The sequence below is a fragment of the Trichosurus vulpecula genome, chromosome 5 (assembly GCF_011100635.1).
Source record: "Trichosurus vulpecula isolate mTriVul1 chromosome 5, mTriVul1.pri, whole genome shotgun sequence".
NCBI lineage: Eukaryota > Metazoa > Chordata > Mammalia > Diprotodontia > Phalangeridae > Trichosurus > Trichosurus vulpecula.
The window spans coordinates 297,751,351-297,772,101 of record NC_050577.1 but is presented as its reverse complement, the minus strand read 5'-3'; the positions used below and the strand labels follow the sequence as shown (position 1 = coordinate 297,772,101).

Below are 20,751 nucleotides of genomic sequence, written 5' to 3'. Positions count from 1 at the left end.
CACAGTAAATGCATAATAAATGTCTGCAGGACTGAAAACAGGAAGTTTGGTGCTAGCCCGAGAACGCGCAACACTAAATTTGGCCAGCGCGGGTGTCCGTAGGTCCTTCCCAACCGGATCGCGTTCTTTCTCCTCAGCCCCCACACTTTTTTCCTTTCCGGAGAAAACATTTGACGTCACGCATAAGACCAGAGAATGCGCGGGCGCACGGAGCATGCGCACCGGGCATGCGTGGGTCCGCAGGCGCGCGCTCTCACGCCGGAAGAGGCGGGGCCTAGCGAGGCCTTTTATACGGCTGGCCACGCCGCAAACGCTCTCTTCCTCGCTTTGGCGGCGGTGGCGGGTTTTGTGGTGTCATGGTACGTACCGTTATGGCCGTCCCGGGGCAGGGAGGGAAGGGGAGCGCGCTCCATGCGCCGCGCGTCGCCGACATAGCGGCTTGGGCGGCCTCCAGACCCTGCCGGTGGGGAGCTCCCGACACCGGCGTCATTTCTGGGCGCGCGCCCTCAGGCCGGGCTAGGCCGCCCGCGTCAGCGCATGTGCCGCGTCGCTGTCGGCCGTGGCGCCCGAGCTTTGCGGCCCACGCGTGCCTCCGGCGCCAGGCAGGCCATGTGGGCGCCAATGGGCTCATAGACCGGCCTCAGTCTCTCCTTACACGGGCCGCTCGGAAAGGTCGAGTTCTTGTTCAGAGTCCCAGGGCGGAACCTCCGGCCGAGCCCAGGGCCCTCAATGGAGCCGGTGCCTTCTGCCCCCCCGCCAGCCCGCCGCTTAGTAATTGGCCCCACTTCCTCGTTCCAGGGGCTTGGTATCAGAGGTGCAGGGCTGGGATTCGAACCCAGGGCCATTTCTCCAGGCTGGGCCCGGGGGAGCTTTTGAGGCACCACTGCCTTGTTGGCCCAGACCCGGCCGCTGCTCTCCAGCAGGAGACCCCTCAGGGCGCCATTGGAACCCCTGCCCAGAGCCAGGCCCTTGGTTGCGGGAGGGCTTTGGAATTAGAATTGGAACCGCTTAAGAGCAAGGACTGGGAGGCTTGTGTCTCCGTAACGTCGAACCCGGGCTACAGGTGATGAAATTCATGACGGGCGGACAGAGAACTCGTGCTGAATGTCATGTTCTGATGGTAGCCTGGGGGGCGGGGAGAGACCCACGTTCCTCTAAATGCCGCTGATGGGTCTGAATCCCCCTTAGTGTAAGACGGTCCTAGAAAGCTTTGGGCTTGTATTTAGTGATCTCGTGATAGGGCGCCCCTGGGCCGGGCCCACGTGCCCTGTGCTGCGGGGGCCTAGATTAGGAGGCGGCCTGTAGATCCATCGTCTGCGTGGCCAGAATGGGAACCGTGTAGAGACTTGCGGGAGCCTTTGCATCTTTCCCGGTACAAGGTGCTCTTTGGCTTTGTAGTGTAGAGCCCTGGATTGTAGCCAGAGATGGAGGTTGGAACTTACCTTAATGGCTGGGCTCTTCAGCATATCTGACTTCTACTCAGAGCTAGAGTCAGGGAGGTGGACTGGCTTCTCTCACCTGTGGGGTTCTTGCCACTGCTGGCTTTTGAATCCATTTAGACACGTGCACACTGGAGCACTTCTGTGCACTCCATCTGCACAGGTGGTAGGTTTTTTTTAGTCCGATTCTTCATGGCTCCAGGTGTTTTGCTTTTTTCCTTCTCCAGCTCATTTTACAGCTGAGGAAACTGAGGCAGTGTAGTGACTGGATAGGGCCACACTGCTCTGAGGCCACCTTTGAGCTCACAACAAAGTCTTCCCGACTAGGCCTGGCACCCTATCCACTGCCGCCTAGCTGCCTCGATAGGCTGGTGCCCTTTAAAGGCCAACTCACACCCCCTTGCCTATAAAGGCACCATTTTGCAGGGACCTGGTAATAGTGTTCTGTAATCCTGCATTTGTTTATCATAATCAGGGTCCCTTAGCTAAGGCCAAATCTTAATGGCCTTGTCTCCCCTCTATGCCCTGCCCATGTTACAGGCTTAGTTCCAGGGTTGTTATGTTGATGTCTTGTAAACTCACTGGTCTCCTTTCTTATAGTCCCACAGGAAGTTCTCTGCTCCCAGGCATGGGTCTCTGGGCTTCCTGCCCCGGAAGAGAAGCAGCAGGCACCGGGGAAAGGTGAAGAGCTTCCCTAAAGATGACCCCACCAAACCCATCCACCTGACGGCCTTTCTGGGATATAAGGCAGGCATGACCCACATCGTTCGAGAGGTGGACAGGCCTGGCTCAAGTATGTAAACAAAGTGGATACGTGGGGGGGGGGGTGCCCTGGTGGCTTCTGATTTCTGCCCTGGCTCTCAAGTATGCCAAGGGATATGGAGGGGGCAGGGAGATGATGAGGATGGATGGACGGACAAGTTCCTTATATTTTTAAGGGCCGTGAGCGTTATGGGATGAAAGGGAAAGTTATCCCAGAATCTTAGACCTATATATATGGGGACTTGTGCTGTCTGCCATTTAACTTATTCCTCCGCTGATGGGCAGGGTCTCACTACCCACCAAGATTGGGGGAAGGCTGCTGTCTTTGACATTTGCTACCACCACCCCAGGGACTGAGTTGTGCCCATTAACGGTCATCAGAAAACCAGTAGCAAGGACACACAGACTGTGGTTCTAGAAGCAAATGTAACTGGACTCTGCCTTTTCCCAGAGGTCAACAAAAAGGAAGTGGTTGAGGCCGTCACCATCGTGGAAACGCCCCCCATGGTCATTGTAGGCATTGTGGGCTATGTGCAAACCCCACGAGGCCTGCGGAGCTTCAAAACCATCTTTGCTGAGCACATCAGTGATGAGTGTAAGAGGCGGTTCTATAAGAACTGGTAAGTGAAGCCGCTCACTCCTCGATCCTCTCCTTAGAGCCCTCTTGGCTTGGTGGGAAATGGAGCCTCCCTGCAGATGGCATAATCAGATCCATGAGCTGGGAAAACCCTTTAAAAGGGGTTGGTCTGACTGCCTGGAGGTGTAGAAAATGCAGGCTGGTAAATTGTTACTGATAAATGCCAGGGGCTTGTGGTTCTACGCTTGACTCTTAGTGATGTCCACGCTCTTCCCTACCTCGTAGCGCCTCCACACAGGTGGGAGTGAGAGGAGTGCTAGACTTTTGAGGAGCCAGCAGAGTTCATTAACTTTACTTGGTGACCTTGGCTGAGTCATTTCTACTCTCTGGGAAGGAGAGTTGGCTAGTTCCTAACCCAGAAGTGGATGTCAGTTACTTAATTCTGACTGAGCAGCCACTTCTGGTTGCATTCCTTTGATGGGAAGGCCTTTGCATGGGGCCTGGTCAGCAGTGGACGTACTTGTGCCTCCATTTTACCTAACTTGGATCACCCTGTGGCAGCTCCGCTCGGCTCAGTCCGATGAGCTCCAGGCTCCGCTTGCTGGTGGAAAGGGATCCTTAGAAGCCAGCAATGAGCCTCAGCCTGGGAGGGTGCAGCTCCTTCCGCTCACCCCACTGCCCAGTGGGCTGATGAAGGTCTGCCCCCCTATCCCCTCCCCCACTCTGCTCTGCTCCTTGAAGGCATAAGTCCAAGAAGAAGGCCTTCACCAAGTACTGCAAAAAGTGGCAGGATGATGATGGCAAAAAGCAGTTGGAGAAAGACTTCAACAGCATGAAGAAGTACTGCCAGGTGATCCGCGTCATTGCCCACACCCAGGTGAGTGCTTGAGTGCAGGGCAACCCTGGAATCCTACCCCATGGGCAGCATCTGTCTCCCTGGGGTGTCCAGTCTTTACCTGGGCCTCTCTCCAGCAGAAGGCATTGCAGCCCAGGTGCCCAGACATGGAGGCCTGGTTCTGGGCTTTCCCTCCCTGTCCCATTGCTGGTACATTAAATAGTGACAGCCACCTCAGTAAATCCAGTGAGGCAAGAGGAGTTGCAGCCTCTTAGCACCGACAGCCTGGGGTTGGGGCCAGATCAGAGGAGTGGCCTGGTTGGGGGCCTGGAGGTATGAAAAGCCCCAGGACAAATACTAGTACTGGGCTTTGTTTGGGGAAAGCCACTCATGAGCAGAAATGGTTGTGGCTCTGGTCTGGTGTCACAACGAAAGCTCATCTCTGTCCTTGGCTTGTCCTTCCTGGATCTGGATTTTGCCTTGAAACATTGCTTTGTTCTAAAGAGTTAGTGGGCCTAGGTTACAGGTACATCTTGCATTCAATGAGAATTGCTCTTCCTAATCCTACAGCGAATTGCATTGTGTCTTTGCAGCGTAGAAGGCAGTCTAACCTCTCTGCCTTAACTTTGAGATGGAAAAAGGATTTGTCTTTCTGGTGAAAAAATTCTATAATCTTGGTCTAAGTTAATGAATTCTGGGTACCAGAGGTCTTACGACCCTTAATTAGGCAGCCCAGGCCTCTCAACAGTGTAGGTATCCCAGAGAACCAAAGCTCCCAAGGGTCTAGTTAATAATAGCCGAGCCTAACCTTTGGATCCCATTCTTCAAGACTGCGGTCTGTTTGGAACCTGAGGTCAGTTAGTGAACATTGGCGCCTTGTGGGCTGTGGCTCTGCTGAGCATGGCTCTGCTGAGGGCATAGTCAGGGAACTTAGAAGAGATTTGAACTGTCTCCTGTGGAAGCTAACAGCACTGACAGGGAGGGACACATTATTTAACCTGGCATCCTGACCTGATATTTTGCATTTCAGTATAATTGGCTTCCTTTGTTTGCAGTTGTTTTACTGTGTGCGTTTAAAAGCTTTAGATCTTAGCTTTGAAACTCTGAGGTTTGAGTTACAAGACATTATTCAAGTACCATTCCTTCCTGCAGATGCGGCTGCTCCCTCTGAGGCAGAAAAAGTCTCACCTGATGGAGATCCAGGTGAATGGTGGCAGTGTGGCTGAGAAACTTGACTGGGCCCGCGAGAAGCTGGAGCAGCAGGTGCCAGTGTCCACTGTGTTTGGGCAGGATGAGATGATTGATGTCATTGGAGTGACCAAGGGCAAGGGTTACAAAGGTGAGCTGTCGGTCTGGGCTCCTGGGCCTTCAACCTTGTTCAGTGATGAAGTCATGGAATGTGCGCTGGGCACAGCGCCTGATCCTCATGAGGAGATATTCCTTGCTGCCTTCCTTCTGAGAACAGCCATGTTGTCATTTGGGATTGGGGGAGGGGGAAGGGCAGAGCCACCTGAAAGGTCAGGTCCTCTGGCTCACTCAGGATGCTGTCTGTAGGTGTCACCAGCCGCTGGCACACAAAGAAACTTCCCCGAAAAACCCACCGAGGACTGCGTAAGGTGGCATGTATTGGAGCTTGGCATCCGGCCCGTGTAGCCTTCTCTGTGGCTCGAGCCGGTCAGAAGGGCTACCACCATCGCACCGAGATCAACAAAAAGGTGAGGCTCCAGTGTGGGCAGTGGGGTGCAAAGCAGCCTGTGTTCACCAACGCTTGGAATCCTACAAATGGTTCTCCCTGCCTCACACCCCCAGTGGTATGGCTAGCTGCAGTCTGAGCCTCGTCTTACCTCTGGTTTCTGAAAGGAGGGTTCAGCACTGGTGGGCAGAGACTTGGCCCACACAGGCTCTGGTCCCCTTCATCAAGCATTTGACCACTTTGGCCTTGTGTTCCCTCTCTGCAGGCAACCTTGGTGGTGCCCGGCCCAGGTGGCAAGTTTGTGGGGGGTGGCCTTTGCTCACATGGTAGCTGCTGGTGGTCCCTCTGCGTCCCCTGGGCACTTATTCTCAGGCACATCTTGTGATGCCTGCCTCACCTTCCTATTTGCAGATCTACAAGATTGGCCAGGGCTACCAGATAAAGGATGGCAAGCTGATCAAGAACAATGCCTCCACTGATTATGATCTTTCTGACAAGAGCATCAACCCTCTGGTGAGTGCTGGGTGCCTGTCAGGGGAGGGACACCCCCACCTGGCACAAATCCATGATGCTCTGTTCTGGGGGAGGGGGTTGGAGAGGATCCCCTCCCCCCGCCCAAGGGCTCCTCTCACCAGCCCTCTCTCTTCCCAGGGAGGCTTTGTCCACTATGGTGAGGTGACCAATGACTTTATCATGCTAAAAGGCTGTGTCGTCGGGACCAAGAAGCGTGTCCTCACCCTGCGAAAGGTGAGCAGTTTGGGTTACATCAGTATAATGTTGGAGGATTCCTGGAGAGAGTTCAAGGGTCCTTGCAAGTGAGAACTGAGGCAAAGCTTAATGACTTGGCCAAGGTCACACCTTTTGTAAGTGTTTGGTTGGGGTCTGATTTGAACTCATCAGTCTTGTTGACTCCAGGCCTAGGGTTCTGCCTCTCTGGGTAGTGAGCTCGCTAGGGCTTCAATGGCTCATTCAAGATTGGCTGCAATCCCTTCCTGTTTGCCCTACAGTCTCTGCTGGTACAGACCAAACGTCGCGCCCTGGAGAAGATTGACCTGAAATTTATTGACACCACCTCCAAATTTGGCCACGGTCGGTTCCAGACTGTGGAAGAGAAGAAAGCTTTCATGGTGAGTGTTATCTTCTTTTCACCTCCCGCCCCCTCCCCTCGTTTGTAACCTGCAGGCACTTAGAGATCTCAGAGGAAGGAGGAGCTTGGTTTGTGGCCCTTGGAGAGTGTCATCTCCTATTGTGTGGGTGGGTGTGTCTCACATTTCCCCCAGACCCTTGGGGTCATCCATCCCCTTTTCTCCCTGTTGCCTTTAGAGAATGGGTCCATTGGATAGAAATTTATGGGCAGGGAGCTGGGCCTGGGATTGAATGGCCTGAAGTCAAGGCTCAGGTGTAGGAGGTGCCTTTGAGCCAGCCCCGAGGGCTTCTTTAGGCTTCTAGGCGCTGACCCAGTATGTTGCTCTCCTTACAGGGACCACTCAAAAAAGACCGAGTCGCAAAGGAAGAAGCTGCCTAATGTTTCCAGACCAACTTGGAGCTGCTGGATTCTCAATAAATTTTTCAGAGCTATCTCTGGCTTGTGATTGTGATCTGGAGGGTTATCCTGTCAGATCTAGGTACTGGACCATGGGGAGATCAGGAGCCAGGGTTGTTTTTTTGCTTTGAGATGGGATAAAAGTGGAAGATAATGAGGAAGCAGACTGTGGAGTAGGTCAGCATTTAAAAGGTCTTGGTGGCAGCACAGTGGGTAATGCTGAGCCTGGAGTCAGGAAGACTCATCTTTGAGTTCAAAAGTCTGGCCTCAGATACTTCCTAGCTGTGTGACCGTGGACAAGTCACTTAACCCTGCCTTGCCTCAGTTTCCTCATCTAGAAAAAGCTAGGGAAGGAGATGGCAAACCTCTCCAGTCTGTCAAGAAAACTCCATACAGTGTCATGGAGAGTTGGGCACAACTGAATGACATTTAAATGTTTGTATTTGATGAGCTGTGGCCTCAGATTCTATTGGAGAAAGCTTCAGCTTAGCCATCAAGTGTTTGTCTGGACATATCTTGACTTAAAGGAGACACTGGAGTGAGGGAGGGTCCTAGGAATTGAGCATCACCCAAAGAATAAAACCTGGGTCATTTGGTATCCGAGTACCAGCTGTGCAACCAGTGATCTCCTAGCAGACTGAGGGACACTTTCTCCATCCACATTGGGAGGAGGGTGTCATGTTCCCATGAAATCTTTGCCCCCAAAGGAAACAAGTTTGGTACGGGATAAGGGACGACTTAGAGCTGTGAGGAACTTGGACTTCTCTAGGGTCACACTGGAGGAGTGAAATTCAGATTCCATCCTTTCCCAGTCCTTGATAGGAAAGTCTTTCCTAGGAGCAGAAGCTGGTTTGGGCCTTTAAACCCCAGTCTTGGAATTTGATAATAGCTTTGACACCTTCCAAGGCCTGATTTGGTGTAGGGATTCCTAGGAGACCAGTATTAGCTGACCAATGCAAAATCCTCAGCTGGAGGTGACCCTTAGGGTGGGAGCCCTCAAGGCCTGTGGTCCATCTATTTAGACCTGAGAAAAGACAAGGACCTCCAGCTTCATCCTGAAAGCATGTTCCAAGTCATCTGGCTTACCTTCTCTGCCAGTCTGCAGAATCTGTCCCAAGATGGCTAGGTTTCTGCAAGGTCCATAAGATTCAGTCTCAACCACCCTCCTTGGTCTTATTCTTGGTCTTTGGGCTTTCGCGATGGCCTTCCAATTGTTCTCACTACTCCCAGGCATTCTCTGGCCCCTCCCCAGCTCAATTCCACCATCCCAACCAATCCAGGTAGCTAGAGAAGGAATTTTTCTTAGGTTTCAGACCATTGAGCTGATGTCCTAAGATGGGCAAGCCTGGTGTTCATTGAAAGTCTGGAGAGCAGCTGGGAGTGCAAGCCTGGCACAGGCCACTAGGGGGTGGGTGTGCACAGCTCCTGCAACTGTCCCAACCACCCTGGGAGAGAACATCAGGGCTGGTGCTGGGGGAGGTGCAGGATTCAGAGATGAGCTGGTACCCAGGAAGCAGGAGAGCCTCTGAACTCTACTGGCCTCAGTCCAGCCTGAGACTGCCTCCGGCTGAGCAGGAGCCCTGGGGAGGGCAGGAGTGGTCACAGGCTAATGTATAGTAATAGAGGGACCGTAAACAGCCACAGTCCCTGCCTTTATGTGATATCATTTGGTCCTATGGGATAAGAGGAGAAAAGATCACAAAGGCTAAATCTGAATTTCTGCCTCCAGATTCCACCACCATTCACTGCATCACTTAATTGCCTCAAGAGGCCAATGAACCTTTATTTTACAGATGAGGGAACTGAGGCAGGGGAGATAAAGGTCATGACTCATACCAAGAGAATTTATTTGATCCGAGGTACTTCTGGCTCAATTCTATCCATGACTGGAATAAAGAGATCCAGAGATGGACCCAGGAGTAGGGAAAAGAGGCCCAGGGCTGGACTTAAAAGGCACCTCGGGCCCAAGTCACTCCCCCTTTTGGGGCCTCAGTATCCTCACTTGTAAAATGGGGTTGATGCTCGTACTTGCCTGTCTCACAGGGTGGTCACAAGGAAAACAACTTGTAGCCCACAAAGGTACAGAAAAACAAGGGATGTGGGGGGGACAGGGTCCCTCATCTCCCATCCCTCTCAAAGCTTCTCTTTCATCCTCAGGAACTATCTGGGGTCATTGAAGGGAAGTCCAACCCACAGGGGCTCTGCAGGGAGGGTGGGCCAGGCCTCTGGAGATCCCTCAGCTTCCTGGGTACAGGAGCTCTCTGGAATCAGCTGGCCTTGCAGCAATGCCTGGCACCCACCTCCTGTCAAACCTGACCGGAGTCTGTATCTGGGTGGGTTGTATAAAGGCTGGGGTGGGGATGAGGGAGCTCAGTGCCTCAGGCTCCAGGGGCAGGATGAGTTGGGGTGGCCTTCAGCTCCTGGGGCACTTGATCTCAGGCCCAGCTCTCCCCCTCCCCACAAGCCCCAGAAGCCACCCACCACACTGTACATACACAGCACACATCAACACCCCTCCCTGGCCCCATCCCCTGAAATTACATATTTATTACACGTATATATTCTTATATGTACATGCGTGGGAATGTTGTCTGCCCTGTAGAAAGTGGGCACCCTTGATGGAGGGCCTGCTTCTCTTCCGTCTTTGTATGCTCCTGGCACATAGTAGGTCCATAGTACCTAGTAGGTCCTTAATACTTGCTTGTTGCTTGATCAGTTGTTCAGGAGACACCCAGCACGGGCACACTCTAGAAATACGCAGCAGACACACATATGTGAGTAAAATATCCCATCACACACACATGTAGATTTAGCACACCTGTGTACTCACCGACATTCCCAGCTCTTGAGTCCACACTCAGAAAACACTCCTTAGTAGGTGTGCTCATGATCACAGAACCAGAGGTCAGAAAAGAGGAGACTGATTCCAAAGGCCAAGGAAGGTTCAGACCCCTAATAAATTAACAATCATTGCCTGCTGTGCGCCAGCACTGTGCTAATCTCTGGGGATGCACATAAAAGTGATTGTCCCTGCCTTTGGGGGGCAGAAGGCCCTCTATGCTAGTATACGCATCTGCAACAGTTGGATGGTCAAGAAGCCATCACCAGACCTGTGGTTGGAAGGAAGGAGGAATTCCAAGAGGAGGAGGTAAAGAGGGAATGGATTCCAGGCGCAAAGATGAAAGGTGAATGCTGGTGGTGAAGATTAGCAAGTAGGACTCCCTCCCCACACCCCCATGCCAGGGCCAGAAGGAGGCAGCCTGCTTCCCTTTGGTATCACCAAACCCACACTGTGACCAAATATTCCCACAGTACCACCGGACCCGCCACAGACAAAGGAGACAGCAGAGCTGTCCCGCATTCGACCTGACCTCTGCCCTACATAGCAAATTCCCTGTCCCTGGAGGCTCTGCTCCTGTCAGGAGCTCAGGGTCCTGCATGCAGTGGAGGGCTCTGTTCCAGAACAAGGCAGGTGACAGCCCCTGGCCTGGCGCTGCAGTCAGCTCTGGGCGCCATGTTTTACGAAGGACATTGACAAGTTAAAATGTGTCCAGAGATGCCAGTTCTATGCCTTTTGTTGACTGTCCTTCCCAGTTTACACCATCTGCCAATCTGATGTCAGGCTATCTACACTTTTATTCAAGTCACAGAGTTAAAAATCAACCAGGACTGAGGTCAGACATGTGACAGCCTCTCCTCTGGCAGGGGCAGGGTAAGGGGCTCCACTCTTTGGAGCCAGTCACTCAGGCAGGCCCAAATCCATTTGTCCCTGGCCAAAGTTCCAATAGAAGCCATCTTTCTCCTAAGCTTATGTGACTTCTGTTCTGATGGTATTTTGTCCCTTAGCCACCATAGCTGACACTCAGATGCTTTGTCCCCTTGGAGATATTTAAAACCAGATTTTATGATGAGTTGGTCCAAAATCTGTCCTGTCAGGGATTAGTTCTGAGTTGAATGTCTACATGCCTAAGACAAGAATTTCTCTTTTCCTAACCTATTGCTTCCAATGGGAATGGCTAAACCTGAAGATGGCTTTCATAACTTTCTTTTTGTATATTTAAAATATATGCCCAGGGGAGGCTGACCAAGGGGATGAGGGACTGATTGGAGATTAGGCCACATGATGAAGTATAGAGGGTGTTTGTCCTAAAGAAGGGAAGCCTTGATGGGGGGAGGGGGGAGACTGCTGAGATCTCCAGGTGTTTGAAGGGCTGGCTACCAAGGAGAGGAGGGGTTACCTTTATTTGCTTTGGTCTCAGAGGGCAGAACTGGGCGTGGTCTGATGGGAATGGGGGTGGAGGGGGTCAGCTCCATGTAAGGGAAGCCTCCTTAACCTGTCCCCTAGGGGAAGAGGCTAAAGTTTGTCCTCATTGGAAGTCTCCAGGCAGAGGAGGAACGACCACTCGCTGGGGCCGTGGCCTGGGCTAGACGCTCTTGGAGGTCCCCGCTCGTTCTGAGAGTGTCTGACTGCGAGTCTCTTTCTAAGCCAAGTCAAGCCTGTGATTTCTAAAGTCTGACATGCAGCTCCATGGAATTATAACCACCACAGATACAGAGCTCCAAGGCCGGAAAAGAGCTTTACAAAGAGCAGCTCATTTCCCCTCACAACAGTCCTGGGAGGGAGGCGCTATCCTGGTCCCCAGTTTGTTGTCGTTCAGTCACATCCGACTCTTCGCGCCCCCTTGGGGGGTTTTCTTGGCAGAGGTACTGGAGCGGTTGGCCATTTCCTTCCCCAGCTCATTTTACAGATGTGGAAACTGAGGCACACAGGGTGAAGTGACTTGCCCAGGGTCACACAGCTGGGCAGTGTGTGTCTGAGGTCACATTTGAGCAGGAACATGAATCTTGGTGACTTCAGGCTCAGCACTCTGTGCACTATGGCGCCCCCTAGCGGCCATCCTCAATTTATAGATGAGTAAACTGGGGCAGAGACTTGTCCAGTGTAACGCAGCTAGGACGTGTCTGAAGCTGGATTTGAACTCAGGTCTTTTGGACTCCAGGTTTCCATCCACACATGGCACCATCAAGCTGGGCCTGAGCTCACAGTCCAAAAGGGGAAAGCGCAAGTACTAAGAAAATGTCTATGAAACCCAGCACAGGTGGGGCAGGTGCAGAGAAGGGGGCCGGGCCAAGGGCTGGAAGAAACGGGATGGGGAATCAGCTTCAGCTTGGAGTAGAAGAGGGGGAAGTAATCAAGGAGGACTTCCTGGAGGTGGCGGTTCCCAAACGGCCTTGAAGAAAGGGAGGGATTTCAATGGAAGGAGATGGGATAGAGAGGGGCAGGCCCTTTCAGGCATGAGAGACAGCGAGGGCAAGGGCTTGGGAACTGGACAGGGCCAGATGAGAAGAAATGATCAGCAGGTTTAAAAAAAATTAACTCTCCTTTTTTAAATTTAGGAGTGACTCAGTTTGGCGAGAACATGGATTATGTGAAGGGTGAGTAGTGAGAGCCAAGGCTGGACCAGTAGATTAGAGCCAGGCTGCAGAAGGCCTTGAATGCCAAGACCAGGAGTTAATATTTAATGTGGTGTTGTTGCTTCTTGTCCTTTGTTTTTGAAGGTGATGTAAATGTTCTCAGAGCAGACTCTTAGGAAGACCCCTTCCCTTTGGCAGCTGCTGAGGGTGTGTCCCCGGGGAGAGATGGGAGGCAGGCAGATCAACGAAGGGGTGATAGACCATGGAGACCTGAGCAGGGGAGTGGGGGTGGCCAGAGGGGATCTGGCTGTGTGAGGGAGGGGGTGACTGGGGGAGATACAGAGACGGGGATCTCGGTGTTCAGTCTGAGACCAGGGTGAGTTCAGGGGCTGGGGCTCTGACATGCCTCAGTCCCAGAGCTCCCCAGGGGAAGGCTTTCGAAGAGGAAGTGTCTGGATTCCCTCCTAGGCCCGTGCGCCAGCGCAGTGAAATCCAGGCTGGCTCCCTTGGATTCACCCAAAAGAGGGATCACCCGTGCGGGCTGGCATCCCAGACCTCATTCCGTTCTTCCTTGAAAGAGGAAAAAAAAGTCTGATGAAATTTCTGAGCATGTGGGAACAGGGAGGTCTCTGGGGTAACTTCTGTAACCTTAAAAGGAGCGTAGTCTCCCAGAGCTCCCTGGGGGGCTGGCCCGGGAAGGTGGAGACCTGGGGGGCCAGGTAAAGGGGCCTTGGTTGGGCTGGGCTGGGCACTGGAGCTGCAGCCAGCCTGGGGATCAGTGTCAGATGGGGGTTAAGGGGACTCGGTTTTCCTAGGTGTGATATGGGGAGAGGTTAGCTGATCTGAAAGGCCTCTCTCAGTTCTGACATTCCCTATTCCCGGGCCCTTCTCAGATCAGACACTCTGGCTCTAGGACTTCAGAAAGGTGGAGGAGGAGAAAGCTGCCATCCTCTTCCTCTCCTTTCCTTCTCTTAAACCTGCTCTGACCTCGGGGCCCAGGATGTCCCAGCACCAGAGAGCCCTCCTGCTCTGATCTCAGGGCCCAGGACATCCCAGCACTAGAGAGCCCTCCCGCTCTGACTGCTGGGCCCAGGATGTCCCAGTGCCAGAGAGCCCTCCCACTCTGGGACTTGCAGCTGGCCTCTGAGTTCCTGGAGTTCATGTGATTTTGGAGAACTCTCCTCCAACTCCCCCTCCCACCCTGACCTTCAGTCCCACCACCACATCCTCCAGCACAGTCATCGGAAAATTGCCATGAGAGAAGATGCTAAAGATAGGCAGGACACGCTCCCGACTTCCCCAATTCTCCTCTGCAGCCCTCGGTCAGTTCCCTCAGGCTGCCCCACTGGGTCTTTCCGCTGGTCCCACAAGGACATGCTAGTTCCCATGGAGACAGCTGCTAGGAACATTCCAAGCCCTGGGGGCAGGTCAGCCATACTAGGGTGACAGGGAAGCCCCCCTGGACCCACCACACCCCATGGATACACCAATTCTCATAAGCCCCTATGGACATGCCACCTGCCAGAGAGCCGGTCAGTGTCAGCCTTCGGCCTCCACTCCTCATCTCTGCTTCCAGCCTGGGTCAGAGGCTTCAGGCAGGTCTATGGCCACAGCAGGTCCCACTTCTCAGGTGGGATCTAGAGTTCCTCCTAGGAAAATGGCATTGGGGGGTGGGACAGAGGTGGAAAACCTGCAGCCTGAATTGAATCCATTTGGATTCTGTCAAAGAGTGGCACTTGATGACCAGGAGGGCCACATGTGGCCTCAAGGAGGCTGCAAGTTCCCCACCCCTGGACTAGACTTTGCAAGGAGCCTTGAATGCCAGGATTAAAAAAAAGGAAGGAGGAGAGTCCTCTCTTCAGGATACGGGCCGTATTTCCCTGCTGAGAGTTTGTGGGAGAAGTCAGTGATTATTCCAGACTCTGGTCCTTGCGAGGGCAGGGTGTATGAGAGGGGTATATGTTGGTATAAGTGGAGGAAGGACAAGGCTCCAACAGCTCCTTCTTAAGAACCCCCTCATTTGCATAGTACTCCTTAGTTACAAAGAACCTTTCCACTTATTCCCTTTCTTTGGGGGGGGGGGCAACCAGGGTTAAGTGACTTGCCCAGGGTCACACAGCTTATAGGTGTCTGAGGTCAAATTTGAACTCAAGTCCTCCCGATTCATGGCTGGTGCTCTATGGGACACCACTAGCTACCCCATTATTCATTCTCCTGGAGAGGGAGGCCAGGCAGAGCCCCACACGCTCCTCTCATTCTACAGCAGAAAGAAAACTGGGCTTGGGTTTGGGGCAATCTGGGTTCAAGTCCCAGCCTTTGCTTTTCCCAAATGACTCCCCCAGGCCGCTCCAGGTGTCATTAGTTGAGCCTGGAATAGCTGCTGAGTCTCCCAGCCCAGAGCTCTCCTCACTGCCCAGCCCTCCTCACATCCCCCACTTCTGCCAGAGGGGCCGAGGCTTCCAGGGACTTGGGAGCCGGACGTGCTTGGGTGAGGGAGAAAGAGGAGGAATCCCAGACGAGGCAACTTCTGCAAAGCCCATAGAAGAAAGATGAAGTGAGAAAAGCAAGGGGGCAGATGGTAAATCCTCTTTCCAGAGTCTTGCCCTGACCCTGGGGGCTGTGTGTGTGAGTCTGTGTGAGTGAGAGTGCCTGTGTGTGTGTGCTGGTGTGTGTGTGTATGTGTGTGCCTGTGTGTGTGTATGTGAGTGTGCCTATGTGCACCTGTGTCTGTCTGGGGGGGCATCTCTCTGTGTCTGGGTGTGTGTGTATCTGTCTGTGTGTGTGTGTGGCATCTTTGTGTGTGTGTGTGTGTGTATGTGAATGTGTGTGTGTGAGTATGTGAATGTGTGTGTGTGTCTGGGGGGGCGGCATCTCTCTGTGTCTCGGGAGGGGTATGTCTGTCTGTGTATGTGTGTGTGTGTGTGTGCCTGTGTGTGTCTGTGTCTGTCTAGGGGCGTCTCTCTGTGTCTGGCGGGGGGGGTGTCTGTGTGTGTGTGTGTGTGTGTGTGAGTGCGCGTGCGTCTGTGTCTGTGTCTATTTGGGGGTGTCTCTCTGTGTCCGAGGGGGTGTGTGTATGTGAGTGTGTGTGTGTGTATGTGTGTGTGCACGCGCGCCTGTGTGTGTCTGTGTCTGTCTAGGTGCGTCTCTGTGTGTGTGTGTGGGGGGGGTGTCTGTGTGTGTCTGTGTGTGTGTGTGTGTGTATGTGTGTGCCTGTGTGTGTCTGTGTCTGTCTGGGGGTGTTTCTCTGTGTCCGGGTGTGACCTTGGGCAATAACCCATAATATGAAGAACAAGAATCGTGCCCATGCTGCTGGGCTAAGGATGGGAACAGCAGCTCTGATTTTGGTGGAATAGGGACCTCCCGGCTGTGTAAAGCCCCTCCGCTGATGCTGATCGGCGCCTCCTCTGTGGGTGCTGAGGGGTCCGAGGTCCCCCGCCCAGGGTGTGCTGAAGGCTACATAAAAGCAACATAAATAATGATAATAGTGATCGCTGGCCTTCACATAGTGCTTTAGGCTCATGCTGCTTCTTATTGATCCGGGGAGCCGCTGTTACAGCTGCCGCTATGAGGCAAGAACGTACAATGGAAAGGGGATCGGACTCAGAGTCACCAGATGTGGGTTCAAATCCCGCCTGGACCCTGTCCTACCCAGGTGATCTTGGTCTGGTCTCCTCTCTGGGCCTTCATCTGTACAATGAGGGGGTTGGAGCGGATGGCCTCTGAGGCCCCTAGAGGAAGTGGGCTGCCCTGACAGAGCAGGCTGGATTCACACTCAGGGCGCTTCTCTAAACGGTGACGTAAAAGCAGTGGATTCCCAACTCGTCTTCACTCCGCCGCTTTCCCTGTGACTTGTCTCCTATTTATCCTGTCGATAGATTGTCTGTGCACAGCTGCCTCCTTGTTGTGTCCCCCATTAGCCTGTGAGCCTCCCACCCTGGGGTGGGGCAGGGCAGGGGGGGGGTGCTTTAGCCTTTCTTTGTGTCCGGTGCCTGGCACATAGTAGGTGCTTAATAAACGCTTATTGATGAGCTGATGAAATGTGATTGAGCCCTAAGTAGGGGTGAAAGGGACAGTTTCAGAGAAGCCTGGGAAGACTTTTACGAACTGATGCAGAGGGAAATGAGCAGGATCAGAACAATTTCTACAATAACCACACTAAAAAAAAAAAGGAATTTTGACAGACCTTTTCAGAACTCTGATCAATGCAGTGACCAGCCAGGATGCCAGAGGACTGAGGATGAAGGCTCCTGAAGGAGAGGGGATGGACTCTGATGCGCAGTCTGTTTGGGCCTGGCCAAGGTGGGAATTTGTGTTGCTTCAACTGTGTGTACTTGTGACAAGGGTTTTCTTTTTTCTTTTTTTCAACAGTAAGGGGGAGGGAGAGAAAATTAAATGCTTTTTCATTGAAACAAATACAATAAAATTAAAATGGTTTTTTAAAAAAGAAATAATGCTTAATTGTCAGAGATCTTGGGTGCCCCGAGGGTCAGATGCCAGGTATTGTTTTCATTTCTGAGGAGGATGATATGTTCATGCCAAGTAAAATTCCTAACTCCTCCAACTGGGACTGGGAAATCCAGCTACCTCTCCAGGATCCCAAGATCTGCCCTTCACAGGCATCCTCACCGCAGTCCCTCCTTCCCTAAGCTGCTGCTGGTTTCCAAGAAACCAGGGAGGTCTGCTGTTTTTTAACCCCCTCTCCTTCTCTCTCTCTCTCTCTCTCTCTCTCTCTCTCTCTCTCTCTCTCTCTCTCTCTCTCTCTCTCTCTCTCTGTCTCTCTCTGTCTCTCTGTCTCTCTCTGTCTCTCTCGCCCTAGTCCCATACCTTACATTTGTCCCTTTATCTTTTCATCTTTTCCTTTTCTCATTCTGATGCCCCACACTGGGGACATGTAGCTCCTGATCCAGATGTGAACCTGTAGAATGGGGTGACCCAGGCCCTTTGACAGAGGGAGAGTGAGGGGGGGGTGGGGAAAGAGAGAGAGAGAGAGAGAGAGAGAGAGAGAGAGAGAGCCTTTTGTCAAGAAAGAAATCTCCCTCTTGCCTCTCATTAAGAGGAAAAGCACCTTCTGTGCTAGGATCATAAGATTTTTATCTAGAAGGAAGCTTAGCACCCACCACCCTGTCCCCATCTATTTACAGGTGAGGCTATAAGGACAGATACTCAGAGAGAGCTCTGATTGGAGCCAATACAAAATTCTATTTCACCAGGTTGTTTCCCTGGGCAGGTGGCTTTGGGGAAGGGGGAGGGCGGCTGTGGATGTGTGGGTGGGCACCCTCTAGAACATCAGCATCTTCTTTCTTTCCATTCTCTTAGGATTCACATTGTAAAGTATTAGTAATGGAGGGACCTTCAAGCTCACCCATTTCAGCCTTCCTCAGCTGCCCGCAGTCCCCCAGGTTCCCCAGCTCCAGTCTGGAGCTCTTTCCACTTCCCTGTCCTGTCTCTTGCCCGATCTTCTCCCTTCCTTTCCCACCTCCCTGTCTCTCCCACCCCCCTCCTCTCGAGATTTTCTCTTCTTCCCTATGGCAGACCTGAGGACAGGAGGTGAAAGGTGAGAGGGGGATGGGACTGGGAGAAGCTGTCTCCCTGCCCTTTTCCTGGCCCCTCTCTGGGTCTCCCAATGGAATTCTGGTGTGGCCACCCCAGGTGTGGCAGTGTGGGTGTTGGCTGGCAGCCCCTGCTCTGACAGCCAGCTCTGGGGACTCTGCCTGAACCATCATGCCTGACTTTTCCTCTGGGTGAGGTGGGAGGGGGAGCAGAGGGAAGAGGATGAGCCCAGGAGGTAGGCAGCCTGTCCCAGGTCCCCCTCATACCCCTGTCCCTCTGGTACACTCTCCTTGCCCTCCTGCCTTCTCACCCTGAGCCACCCCTGAGTGGTGGGGCTGAGCCACAATCCCAGAGGACCTGGGGCACAGAGATCCAGAGTGCCTCCTAAGGGCCTGACTGCCATTGAGCAGCAGCGTCGACTGCTGCTCAGCTGGCTGTGGCTGGCTACTACGTCGGGCAGAGAAGCTCCTTTCTCTGTGCCTTAGTTTACTCTTCTGAAAGATGAGGGAACAAGCCCCATGGGACTGTGGACAAGTCTCTGACGTCCTACCCAACTCTGATATTCTACATTCTAAAATTCCTCCCTGTTCTGCTGTTCCATGTTCTAAGGTCCCTCCCAGCTCTGACATTCCATGTTCTAAGGTCCCTCCATGCTCTGATGTTCCCTGTTCCCAGCTCTTATGCTCCATGTTCTAGGGTCCTTCCCAGCTTCGACATCTTATGTTCTCAAATCCCTCCCTGCTCTGATGTTCCACGTTCTAAGGTCACTCTCTGCTCTAATGTTCCCTGCTTTAAGGTCCCTCCCAGCTCTGACATCCTCTATTCTTTAGAATATCAGAGCTGGGAAGGCTCTTAGAACAGGAAATATCAGGATTAGGAGGGGCCTTAGAACAGGGGATGTCAGGGCTGGGAGGGGCCTTACAACAGGGGATGTCAGAGGTAGGAGGGGCCTTAGAACAGGGGATGTCAGATCAGGGAGGGGCCTGAAAACAGGGGATGTCAGGGCTGGGAGGGGCCTGAGAACAGGGGATGTCAGAGGTGGATATAAAAATCATTTAGTCCAAACTATTCATTCTACAGAGGAGGAAACCGAGCTGTGGAGAGATCAAGTGACTTGCACGTAGTAGGTGGCAATGAGGAGTAACTGGAGTCTTCTGACTCCCAGCCCAGTGTTCTTTGCAGGAGCGCCTGTTCTCTCTCAGGGGGCATGAGGGGGGCCAGAGTTGCCCTCTTGGAACCTCCCCTAGTGGGCTCGGTGCCCTCTCCCCAGCCTGCTTGGCAGGGCTCCCAAGGATTCCTGCTGAAGCTGGAATTTAGAAAAGTCCTGGCACATGCTAGAGGCCCCTGGCCTGCCGGGGCACCTCCTTGAAATCAGGCTGGGCATCCCACCAGACCCTGAAGGAGAGGGGAGAAGGCAGGAGGGGACAGGACAGGACATGACTGGGAAGGGGCACATAAAGGGGAGAGAAGCGTGGCATAGAATCTAGGACCCTGAGATGACGGGATATGGACAGCCACAGGGCCCCTAGCAGAAGAATGTTGGCGAGGGCCTGGTGGGCAGGGGGCAGGCCATGGCAGGCTAGGGAGGTAGAGGTGGGTGGGACCACCCGCTCTGTGAGGATGAGCTCTTGGGGAATTCTCCATCTCAGTCCCCAGGATTGTCACCCCAATTTCTAAGCTCCTCCCAGCTCTAGAGCCCCATGGCAGAGACTGCATGATCTGGTATCATCAACTTCCCCTGCTTCTCAAGGAGGTTTCTGGTGCTGCCCAATGTTAAACCTGATATCAGGTTTGGCTTCTTCCCAGGAGCCTTTCTGACCACCCCTGGACCTCCGAGATCTCTTCTTCCTAACTGAGGCTGAGACAGAGGATTTTTTTTTCTTCTTGTCTTCATCTACCCAATGTCTGGCACAAGTGACTGGAACATAGCAGGTGTTTAATGTCTGTTCATGTGGAATCCAGGAAGGGTGGAGAAAGTACTGGCCTTCTAGTCAAAGGACCTGGGCTCCATCTTCTCTCTGTGTGACTGTGTGACCTTGGACAAGTCCCCTAACTTCCCTGGGCTTCAATTTCCTCCAAGTGGTTGGACTAAATGACCTCCAAGGTCCTTCCTAGCCCTGACCTTTTATCAATGATCCTGTGAATCGAAATAAGACGGGAGTCACAAGTAAAAGAAATTATCATGGTGAAAAGAAAGCTTAACACAACGTGAACACTTTTTATAAAAGCATTTTCATTCATTCTTTCTGAGGACGAGAGAGCAGGGGGCATCGAGGATGGCTACTGAGGTGTTGTGGATGGCCGGAGAGCAGTGGAGGGGTCAGATCTCTATTCAGAGCTGATTTCCATTCAGCAGCGAGTGCCCAGTTGAGAGCAGACAGCAAGGATCTGTGTCAGACTGAGCTACCATGGCTTTGGGCTTCTCCATCGGTACTCAGAGGTTGGCTCAGGAGTGAGGCCAGAAACATTGGACAGGGAGAGTGACCTCGGGCTGGGCATGAGCAGGGAGGAAGCGGAGAAAGGACAAAGAGGAGAAGGGGCTTCAAGTAGGGAGGAAGAGGCTGACTAACAGTTACCTGTGGGGTCAGGAAATGAAACCATGGCAAAAGACAGAGCCAGAGGGAGGGAACAAAGAGGGAGACATCAAGGGAAAAAGAGAGAGAAGCAGGGGAGAAGAAAGACAGGAGGCTGTGAGCAGAGAAGGGGATTTCAGATCTCAGGGGCTCAGAGGCAGGACATTAGCCCTCGAGGTGCTGTCCAAGGTGGAGAGGTTCCCAAACTAAGAACACAGTGATGACAATGAATGATCTTGAGTCAAGAGACTGTTCCTCCTTCCCTTCTTTACAGAGGTGGGAGACTGGAGGGGAAACATTTTATACACTGTCAGATTTGATCGATGGGGTTGGTCAGTTTTGCCGAATGCTTTTTTAAAATTCT

At 52.9% G+C, this 20,751-nt stretch overlaps 1 protein-coding gene and 3 non-coding genes across 4 annotated transcripts; all 4 read left to right on the top strand.

Moving 5' to 3' along the window:
• Positions 1-214: 214 nt before the first annotated feature.
• RPL3 (ribosomal protein L3) lies at positions 215-6,884 on the top strand. Its single transcript, XM_036761246.1, has 10 exons — positions 215-359; positions 2,040-2,232; positions 2,653-2,821; positions 3,520-3,655; positions 4,766-4,952; positions 5,168-5,328; positions 5,718-5,819; positions 5,958-6,053; positions 6,314-6,433; positions 6,787-6,884. Exons 1-10 carry the CDS (start codon positions 357-359, stop codon positions 6,829-6,831), a joined length of 1,212 nt encoding a protein of 403 aa, XP_036617141.1. The 5' UTR covers positions 215-356; the 3' UTR covers positions 6,832-6,884.
• Positions 1,059-1,120, top strand: LOC118852476. Its single transcript, XR_005010553.1, has one exon. It is a non-coding gene; the product is annotated as a small nucleolar RNA SNORD43 (small nucleolar RNA).
• On the top strand, positions 3,463-3,519 carry LOC118852502. Its single transcript, XR_005010574.1, has one exon. It is a non-coding gene; the product is annotated as a small nucleolar RNA U82P (small nucleolar RNA).
• Positions 4,987-5,079, top strand: LOC118852486. Its single transcript, XR_005010562.1, has one exon. It is a non-coding gene; the product is annotated as a small nucleolar RNA U83B (small nucleolar RNA).
• Positions 6,885-20,751: the final 13,867 nt, after the last annotated feature.

What these genes read in the sequence shown, in the direction of transcription:
- RPL3 (XM_036761246.1), top strand. An exon ending in GCACCGAGATCAACAAAAAG is followed by an intron (nt 5,329 to 5,717) that starts GTGAGGCTCCAG and finishes TCCTATTTGCAG; the next exon opens with ATCTACAAGATTGGCCAGGG. An exon ending in AAGAGAAGAAAGCTTTCATG is followed by an intron (nt 6,434 to 6,786) that starts GTGAGTGTTATC and finishes CTCTCCTTACAG; the next exon opens with GGACCACTCAAAAAAGACCG.